Source organism: Jaculus jaculus, chromosome 14 (assembly GCF_020740685.1).
Source record: "Jaculus jaculus isolate mJacJac1 chromosome 14, mJacJac1.mat.Y.cur, whole genome shotgun sequence".
In the NCBI taxonomy this organism is placed as follows: domain Eukaryota; kingdom Metazoa; phylum Chordata; class Mammalia; order Rodentia; family Dipodidae; genus Jaculus; species Jaculus jaculus.
Window position 1 is genome coordinate 10,449,368 of NC_059115.1, and position 10,564 is coordinate 10,459,931.

A 10,564-nucleotide genomic window follows, 5' to 3' on the forward strand; every position below is an offset into this window, starting at 1 on the left:
CTCTCTCTCTAAAATAAATAAGTGAATAAATAACTTTTTTTTTTTTTTAATAAGCATTGAACCAGACAGTTCGCTCCCCTCTATAGTGTGGGTTCTCCATGACCACGTTCCACACAAGAGCACTCAGGCGCTCTTCACAGTCCTGTGGGTCTGGGAGAGACACCAGCGTGAAGACTGTCTTCCTGTTCTCAGGAAGTGATTGTACAACGACGCAGTTGTAATAAGCGCCCCTTCTTCATGGAGTTTTTCCAGAGTCTTCAGCCTGGGAACATCAAAACATTTAAGTGTTCGGTGTTCTTAGTTCTTCCTTAGTCTCTGATTCCTGTTTTCATGTGGTTGTTGTTTCCTGGTCCTTGGTTTTACTCCTCCTCCTCAGCCTCCCTCTCCAGGTTTCAATGTCTGAACACCTGGCCAGGATTGCCAAAACCTGAACCAAGCTGTGCTTGGTCTGTCCAGAGCAATGTGACGTCATTCTGGACCTCTTTACTTTTAGTTCTTGTAGCCAGACAACTGTAAGTTCTGTTTCTAGTTATCATCGGAACAGGCTATAACCTGTGGGAGGAGCTTCAGAAGGACAGAACTTCAGAAGGGACAGACAAATCCTAAAAATCCAGCACAGAAAGTCAAGGTCTCCCTCTTCAGGAAGGCAGTCAAAACAGCTCTGGAACCCACTTTCCAAGATTCATGTCGCCTTTGTGACTGAACACTGTGGGATCCTCATGGACCTCTCCCTGAGAGACATCCACAGAGGTCTTGAATGTCAGGGTTTCCTGATATGTGTAGAATATACAGCCAGAGGAAGGGAACAGTAGTGGGTCTTGCAAGGTAAATGCTGTAAGAGGCTCTACAGCTACTCTTCTTGCTGGTCTCCTCCTTTCCTTCAGGGCTTTTTTTAAAAATTTTTTATTACCATTTTCCATGATTATAAAAATATATACTATGCTAATTCCCCCCCCCCCAACACTTTCCCCTCCTTCAGGGTTTTTTTGCTGTCAAGAAGTCTGGTCATTCTATTAGCAAACTTTTCCATGCCACTGGCACATCTATAAAATTTATTATTCTGTGATTGAGACAAAGAGGGAGAAAGAGAAGGCTGGAGGGAGGGATGGTGAGGGTGGGGAGAATGAGCATGCCAGGGTTTCCAGCCATTGCAAACAAACTCCAGACATGTGAACCCTCTTGTGCATCTGGTTTACGTGGGTCCTGGGAAATTGAACGTGGGTCCTTTGGCTTTGTGGACAAATGTCTTAACTGGTGGGCCATTCCTCCAGCCCCAGCTGGTATATTTAAACCATCTTCCCTTCTCTTGAAGACTCCAAATAGGAATGTGGGGACATAAGAGCCTGAAGCACTAGTTTTGGAGGATTAACAGCTTCATGATATGTGGGTAATAATAATGTTTTTCTATGGACTCAATGAAGGTTATTTGTCAAAGGCAACAACACAGTATTTCAGGAGCAGCATATTCTCCATTGGATGCTCAATGGGGCAGGGCAAGATGGTGGCTCTGCAGCAGGCCTGGGTGGTGCCTGAATCTAAGGATATGGGCTCACTTAGCCTGAGAAAGCAGGAACCATAGTACAGAGGGTACAGGTGGGTCACTGTGCTCAGAAGAGTAGGGATTCTACGTGTGCAGGACGTGTGCTGTGTGTGGCAGTGTCTGAGGAAAGGACATGGTGCCTGGGTTGTGGAGGGAGTGGAGTGAATGCAGGCTGCAGCAGTGAGGTTGAGGAAAGATGGGTGGTGCTCAGGGAATGCACAGATGGAGATGTCAAGAATGAGACTGCATGGATCAGAGAGACCTCCACCAACTGGTTCTGGGAAATAAATCCCCAAATCCCACTGAGGTTAAATACCATTTCAACAAGAGCTCTTTAGACCCAGCATTTGAGGCCACACAGGCCATTCAACTTTTCCTCGGAATTGAAGCTCAGCTATGAATATAGAAGAGCTCTTCAAACTCAGTATTTGAATTATCTGCTTGTTATCTAACTTTCAGGATCAGAATCAAGACGCTTCCATGAACATGCAGCATTAGAAGACCTGGGCACTTTGCTTGTGAAATCCACTAACTGAGGAAAATCATCCTAGCTCCTGGAGACTTGGTTACTACTGAACACAGGAAGTTAGGTAACTTCCTAGAGGCCAAGTCAATCATTTTCTTCCTGTATGTTGGTAGGTGGTTGAATTTGATTACACACTGTTATAGAGCCGACAACTCTATATCCTTGCTGTCTGTGGGTGAGTGCTGCTCTCAGCCCCCAGGGCCTCGGTGCTACTCTTGCCAGATACCTACTGCATCTCAGAGCCAGCGTGGGGCATTTCACAGACACTCTGAAATAGTGCTGACTTTTTTCCATTCACCTTTTTATCCATTTTAATATTGATAATAATATTTTCCTTCTGTGATTTTTTTTTATTGAGATCATACTTTGCATGGACACATCATGTGCTGGTACCAACTTTTCCCTTCTCCCAGCCCCATTCCACTGAGCGCCCTCGTCATTGTGATTGCTGATATTTACCATGGGGTACCCTGCTACTGGAGAAAGTTAAGCACACCTTTTTAAAGGGACTATAATTTATTTATTTGGAAGAGATAGAAGAGAGAGAGAGACAGACAGGGAGACAGAGAGAGGGAGAACTCCAGAGCCTCTATTCATTGCAAACTAACTGCACAAGCATGTACCACCTTGTGCTTTGGATTAATATGGGTACTAGGGAACTGAACTGAAGTTGTTAGGCTTCACAGGAAAGTCTCTTAACTGCTGAGACATCTCTCTAGCTTCAAGGTTCTGCATTTCTAAGGGTCATGAACAAATGAAGCTCCTTGATATCTGTCCATGGCAAATTAGTTTTGCATCTCCAATGAAATCTTGTACTATAAAGTGCCATATTTATGGCTCCCAGGGGCTACAGAGTAGACAGTTTTCAGATCAATACTCTGTGTGTAAGTCTGCCTTCTGTTCCTCAAAGAGTCACATTTACCTCAGTGTAAAGCATGGTGATCCCTTTACAAGGTCACAAAACGCCTTGCCTTATTTGGTAATTTATTCAAAATTAAATTGTTTTCATAATCTCACTAACTGTTTAGTCCACAAACTTATAATCTAAAATGCCTGATTGGGGCTGGACAGAATGCTTCGTGGTTACCGAGCTTGCTGGTAAAGAGAAAGATCGCAGGTTCAGTTCCCCAGGACCACAAAAGGAAGGATGCAAAAGGTGGCTCATGCATCTGGAGTTTCTTTTCACTGGCTAGTACCCTTGTTGCTCACATTTTCTCTCTTACCTTCCTCTATCTCTTTCAAAAAAGTAAATAAAATATCTAAATTATGTATGATAAGGCTCTAGAATAAGCTATTCTGAAGAACAGTAGTCTATCTGTAGAATTCTGAAACTCCTTATGTGCTCTCAAAAACAAAGTGGGTGAGAAGCCAAGGACTAATGGTTGTTACCTTAATATTATCAACAGACATTCTCCCCAAAATAGAAAATCACAAACTAATATCCTAAACAGTATATGTGTAATCATTCTCAATGAAATAGTTCAAGCTTCATGTTTCAACTATAGAAATGAAGGCAGAGACCTCTGGGGTTCACACTCAGTCCACTCCATTGCACTTCATATACTCCTGGTCCTTGATTGATACTGTCTCTAAAAAATTGGATGGCTTTGATGAGGAAGAAACCTATGGTTGGCCCGTGGACACCACATGAAGGTATACATGCACACACAGACACACATACACACACACACACACAAAAAAAAAAAAAAAATCAAAGAGCATTTTTCATACAAAGTTACACAGGAATGTTTCATTCTATACAAATCAATCAATGTAACAGGTCACATAAATGGACGCAAAGACAAAAATAAGGTCATCATAATTGCTGCAAAGAGCTCCTTCTTCCACAAGCAATACTCATCCAATATGAAAGCCCTGATGAAAGTGGGAACACATCATTATCAAATATGACCAAGATGATATGCCCTTGCAGTAGAATAGCAAAATAAATATATACCCCTCCCCAAATTAGAAGCATCCCTATGCACAAATGTCAAACTGTTGAGGAAGAAATCATAGAACCAACCTCGCAATAACCTGAAGAAATGAAATGACTTGCAGTATGACTACCCAAGGAGCTAGAGACCTCTGCAATGAAAATTTCAGGAAAGAGTGTAGAATGAAACTAGATGGAAATATCACATGGTCATGGATAGGAAGAATTAATATTGTGCAACTGACTATCTTACCAAAACAAAGTATAAGTTCAACACGTTTATCAAAACTTCAGTGCAATTTTTGTGTGACTAAACGAAGCTCCCTGTTCTTTTGGAAGCATAAAAGCTATTAATGTATTCTATGCATACAGAATGATTCTGGAGGTATCACCGTACCTGAATCGAGGCATTTTACAGCATTGACCCTCATTTTATTTCATTCATAACTGTTTTTAATTAGTGAATTTAACTGTACAAAATAATGGTTTCATTTTCATACACTTATAATGTACTTTGATAATACTTATATCCCCATTGTGCTCTCTTTCCCCCATCTATATTCCACCTGGTCCCCTTCCTTTCCCCTGATACTTCCTTTTGTATTTTCATATTTTTTGTAGATTACCCATATGAGAGATAAAACATCAATGCTTGTCTTTCTGACAATGGCTTATTTCACTTAACCTGAAGTTTTCCAGTTGCGTTTGTCAGACTCTGTTCACTATGACCAAATACTTGACATAAATCATCAAAAAGATGAAGAATTGATTACAGCTCATGTGGGTCTGCAGAGATATATTTTGTCAATATATTAATTGTTTTACACCATTGCTCATCTTTTTTAGGTTAATGAATGGAAATTATGCACAGGTATTTTTAAATTATTTTATTGTAATAGGTTAGTGTACAGCTAATTCATAGTTCAATTAAATTAGCTATATAAATTTCAGAATGCTATATTTGTCACGGTTCACTACATATATACATATATGGTATATACAACTATTACACTGGCTTACACATTAAGGGCAAATGGTGATAATTATGTGCACAGTGGAGCTGCTGAGAAGCCAGTTGATGCTCAGTTCATAAAGCAAGATCTCTCAGCAGTCTCATGCTAGTGATTGAGGCCTTAGATTTGTGGATAGTGACTGGTTTTCAGCCAACATGGGAAGCCTGGATGAGCTAGATTCTGCTATTGACAAGGGATGGGTTAGCAGCAGCAGCATCAAGACAAGTGCTCTCACAGGCAAGCAACCAGTGCTGATTTTTCCTCGGGTATATTTATAACTGGTCTGTCCCCAGAAGATGTTCCCCACTCTAGGGGAGGGTCTTCTCTCCCCTCAGCTATTGCATCCTGGAAATATCATCACAGACCTTCCCAGAGTAATGCACATTAATTACGCCAAGATTCAATCAGTTTGACAGTGAAATTGACCATTACACCACTCTAAGTGAATTTCAAGGTCAATAAGGTATTCCATAACATTTTCATTATAATATTGTCAATTGTATATTTATTGCTTACTCATTGATAGGACAAAAATACTTGAACAGATGTATCATCAGGAAATAAAATCTTGATTTAGATTTAAAATTACAGAGGATAGAGTTTTCTTTTCTTTGTGACCACAGACTAGCCTTTTTTTATGTGAGAGACTGAGAGAAAAGAGAGAGAGACAGAGGGAGAGAGAGAGAGAGAGGGACTGAGGGAGGGAGGGAGGGAGAGAGAGACAGCGCGAGCTTGTGTGTCTGGCTTTTTTGCGGTCTGGAGAGTCAAAAATGGATCCTTCTATTTTGTAGGCAAGTTCCTTAACCACTAAGTGATCTCTCCAGCCTGAGGCTAGAGTTTTGAATGTTAGAAAAAAAATCAGTTTGCATGAGCGAACTGATCATAGTCATATAATTCAGGAACAAGAGGAAAAGAGAGAGGGAGAGAGAGAGAGATGAAGAAAGGAGAAGACAGAAGAGAAAAAAGAAGAGAAGAAAAAGGGCAGGAGGGCTATGAGTTCTCATTTTGACCCAGTCACACATTCTCCCTGGATGTTTCATGGCAGATTTTTCGCAACGTTCCTCAATCAAGTCACAATTTCTAGATTAAGAGTCTGGACATATAACACTGATGGGAATATTTCATTTATATTCAAACCACCATAGTATTTATGCATATATCTTTACTGGTTTTTCAATGTACTATATCTGGATGATTATATGAGCATGACAAAATAATTTTGCCACACCCAGATAGTACATATATATACCTGAGACATTAATACTTGAGAAACATAATTCATTACAAACTCCCCATATCATTGAAAGGCCATAAATTGCCAGAAAATGATACTTTGCTGGTCACTCTGATTCTAGCCCATTTTTTTTTTTTTTGGTTCCTTTTATCTGAATGACTTTGACACTCAATTTCCCTTTTCTTCCCTTTTTAATGAAGGTTAAACTAGTTGAACGTGCATAACATTTGTCAGTATAAGAGATGTTGGACTGAAAATTCAAAATTGATTGTTCAAAAATACAAACAGCACAGTCTTTAAGTTTCATCAATACTGTAACATTTTTCATGGAGACTATTGATAACAATCACGTGTGCATTTGCACACTGCTTTAATTATTGTCTGTTGTGAATTATATAGGAGAATGATGTAAGGGGTATATTCTGGCGATAATGGGTGTTTAATGTGAGTGGGTCATTTGGGAAATATAATAACCTGGAAGAATGGCATCGACAAGTAATATCCCTCTTAGACCTCTCCCACTAACCAAAGGCCATGTGTGGTTTCATATGAAAAATTCCAGCAGAAATTAGAAACCTTGGTGTACCGGCTGAGGAGCAGAAAGGGGCAGAAGGCTGGGAAGCATGCAGACATTGCAACACTTGCATTGACCAGCCACCTACTAGTTACATCAAAGAAAGGGTGACATAAACCTAAGATGGCAGAGATCATATTTAAGAACACAAAGCTGCTCACCAGGGCAAGGATGCTCTGGATGGCCCTGGTCTCAGGTGATGACCAAGGAGACAGGGAGCTGTGAATGTTTTGGACCATCTTCCTGTGCTTTGTGAGCATAAGGACCATGGAAACACTGGCCCATATCATGATTCCCAAACACACAACATCAATGGAGGCAAATAGGATTGCATACAATGTCATTGTTAGACTGTGAACATTTACAGTAATACAATATACAAAATCTCTAAATCCAGTGCTATTTTTTGTCTGCAAGGTGTCTGTCACAACTGTGGGAATGCCGGCATTTATCAGCAGTTGCAGGGCCCAGCACAGACCCAAGGAGGAACCAATGACCTTGGGGGCTCTGAACTTGAGCTGTCCCCACTTGGAATTGCTGGGGCTGATTGTGATGACCTGAAAGACGCTCAAGAGTGATGTGGAACCAAGGGACACTCCTCTGGCCACTCTGTGGAAATAAAAGATGAGTTTACACAGAATATTTCCTAGAAAATAAGTCATACCAAAGGCAGCCATTGTCTGGGGGATTCCTTTAAAGAGAAGAACCATGAAGTTGGCCCAGGTCAGGTGCTTGACAATCAGATCTATGGGCTTCTCTCGTCTCCCCATGAAGTCATTGAGAACAAAGTAGCCAAGGCAGGCGCAGTTCCCCAGGACTCCCAGTGAGGTCTGTGACAGGAACATGATCCCCATGGTCAGGTTTATGGGGGACATCTTTCAGCTTCCTGAGGTGTCTCTCAGTATCAGAGGCACAGGACTCTTCACTGACAATTAGGACAGCTTCCCTTATGACATGTAAAATGTTCCAGCCACCTATAAACATTACTTCCATTAATCAGTGATAATAAATTTACATTTTCTCATAAGTTCCTTAGTATTTCCTAGGTTTTCTGATGATATTTTTCAGATAGATATTAGTCATGTTATTGCCATGAAATATATACCATATATTGTTCATGCTGTGTCTAGGGTTTTCAGCATGCTTTACAAATAATATCTGACTTCAATTTAACAATACCTTGTCTACAGTGTCAATTTGAGGGATTTATGATAAGTGCAAATATGCATCAGGATTTTTAGTGCCACCATAGGAAAACAGCACTGATTTGCTTGAATACAAGTGTCTGCAACAAATGAAATAACAACCCTTAGAATATAGGAAAGAAGATTGTTTTCTTGGTAAATACTAGCTATTTCATTTTAAGCTGTTTCTCCTTTTATGAATTATTACTTAAGTATTTTTTAAAAAAACTCCTTGAGCATCATTTTTGTTTGTTTTTTGAGATAGGGTTTCACTCTCTACTTTTTCCTTTTTAACGTGGGGTCTCACTGTAGCCCAGGCTGACCTGGAACTCACTTTCAGCTTCTAGGCTGGCCTTGAAGTCGCAGCTATCCTCCTACTTATGCTGATAAAGTTCTCTCTCTTTCTTGCAACCAAATAACTATTTTTTTTAAAAGACAATAGTGATAAATTATAATAATTTTGATAGTTAAATGATTAGTAATGGTGTTGATTAAAAAGAGGCATGACATTTGGATTGTATACATGATATGTAATGGTTATTCAAAATTTTGTTTATTTATTTGCAAGGAGAGAGAGAGAGAGAGAGAGAGAGAGAGAGAGAGAGAGAGAGAAAGAAGACGAGAGAAGACAAGAAAAGACAAGAGAGACGGAAAGAGAATGTGCATGCCACCACTACCAACCAACTTCAGTTGTTTGAGCCATCTTATACATCTACCTATCCTTGGGTATTGGGAAATTAAAGAGCCTTAACTGCTGAACCTTCTCTCTTGCCCTAAAATTTTATTTTGTAAGCCTAGAAAGCCATTTTTGCTGTATAAAACTTCTCTAAATTATAGGAAATATAATAAATATAGCTAGTGTTTTATTTACTACCTGAAAGCACAAAAATATCTGAGACATTCATTTCTACCAATCATTGAAAAGGGTTGAATTGCTTGAGCAGCCAGTGCCCTTGGAATCCAATGCTGCAGAGACGGAAACATTTCAACCTCACTATGTCAGACTAAGTTGGCTGATGGGTGAGAAACCTCATGGGGATCATTGTAGTGGGAATCTTTCAGAGTCTGCTTTTATGTATGTAATTATGAAATTGAATTCTTGTTTCTGTTCCTGTCCTCAAGGATGACAGAAAGCCTGTCACTATGCCAACTGGAACATGTGATTCCAGGGTAGAAATGAATGCTGTTGTCAGTCGTGTAATGTGTGGACAGAAAATCCAGGACACTGAATCCAGCCTCCTAAACACTATAGGATCAGTCCCATAAGTCACTGAAATCTGCCTGTTATTATACCATCTCACTAAATAGAATGTGACAGGACCCCAGAAAGAAAAGCAGAGAAACTGAACGCTGAAACAAAACCACACACATTTTTGTCACTGAGACAACCCCCTGCCCCTTCTTCCTTCAAAGGAAATCACAGTGAATCCCTTTGCTAATAACTTCAAAAACGAAATTCCAGGGTCAGTCATTTCTGTTCCTACTGAGTTCCTGCAAGAGGGTGAGACCTGAGGTTGGATTCTTTTCTCCGTGCGCATTTGTCTCTAAGAATGTGACCGTATCTGAGAGCAGCTCTCACCCAGCTCCACTGCACTGTCCTACTGTCTGAGGCTGGGGAAGTGGGGATAAGAAACTTACTTGCAATCCGGGAGTGGTGGTGCACTCCTTTAATACCTGCACTGGTTGGCAGAGGTAGGAGGAGGATCAAGGATAGTTAAAGACCACCCTGAGAATACATAGTTAATTCCAGTCAGCCTGGGCCAGAGGGAGATCCTAACTCAATAACGATAAAAAAGAAAGAATAAAAGAAAGAAATTCACTTGCTAAAGCTTTTGTGAGATCAGGTATGTTATCCAGGGTCAGAGAGACAGCAATCCCATGCATACCAAGGAAGAACTCAGTATCTCAGGGTGAGGCTTTCATATGCTGAGACCTTCTCTCCCCTGTGGTCAAGGTGATCATGTCACAGGAGACAGTGATGACAGTGTCTGTTTAGGGAGATGACATCAGTCCTGAAAAACACTTCTTCCTGCCACGAACTAGAAGAAACTTGTGTCATGAACTCCTGTAGAGGGTTGGGATTTTCTCCTGGAGTGTTTGCATCAGAGACAGTGTCCAAGGAATGGCAGACTCCAGTGATTGGGTTCTGATTAAGGAGAGTGTGGGTGACAGGAAGCTGTAACTTGACTTTGTGTTCCCCAGGAGTCAGTCTGCCTCATTACACTGAGTGTACAAACTGCCAATGGCCAGACCACATATACACATGGACTTTTGTCCCATAGCTTTTGTTACATCAAGCAAAAAATTCCTTGCTGAGTATCGTGGCACAAACATTTATTCCAAGTACATGGGAGGCAGAGGTAGGCAGATTGCTGTGAGTTTGAGGCCACTCTGAGACAACAGAGTGATTTTCATGTCAGCCTGGGGTAGAGTGAGACCCTACCTCAAAAAAAAAAAATATAATATTCCTATGGTGATTGTATGAATGTGCAAAGGACTTTTTTCTTTAATTTAAAATACTTTATTTTTATTTTTTTATTTGAGGGAAAGACATGGG

At 40.5% G+C, this 10,564-nt stretch overlaps 1 protein-coding gene across 1 annotated transcript; it reads right to left on the reverse strand.

Moving 5' to 3' along the window:
• Positions 1–123: 123 nt before the first annotated feature.
• On the reverse strand, positions 124–7,698 carry LOC101612259 (vomeronasal type-1 receptor 4-like). Its single transcript, XM_045133297.1, has 2 exons — positions 6,776–7,698; positions 124–262 (listed from the first exon to the last, which is right to left on the reverse strand). Exons 1-2 carry the CDS (start codon positions 7,696–7,698, stop codon positions 124–126), a joined length of 1,062 nt encoding a protein of 353 aa, XP_044989232.1.
• Between the last annotated feature and the right edge of the window lie 2,866 nt (positions 7,699–10,564).

What these genes read in the sequence shown, in the direction of transcription:
- LOC101612259 (XM_045133297.1), bottom strand. Translation starts at nt 7,698, where the DNA reads ATGTCCCCCATAAACCTGACCATGGGGATCATGTTCCTGTCACAGACC. An exon ending in GAAACCACACATGGCCTTTG is followed by an intron (nt 263 to 6,775) that starts GTTAGTGGGAGA and finishes TGATGTTCCCAG; the next exon opens with GCTGAAGACTCTGGAAAAAC.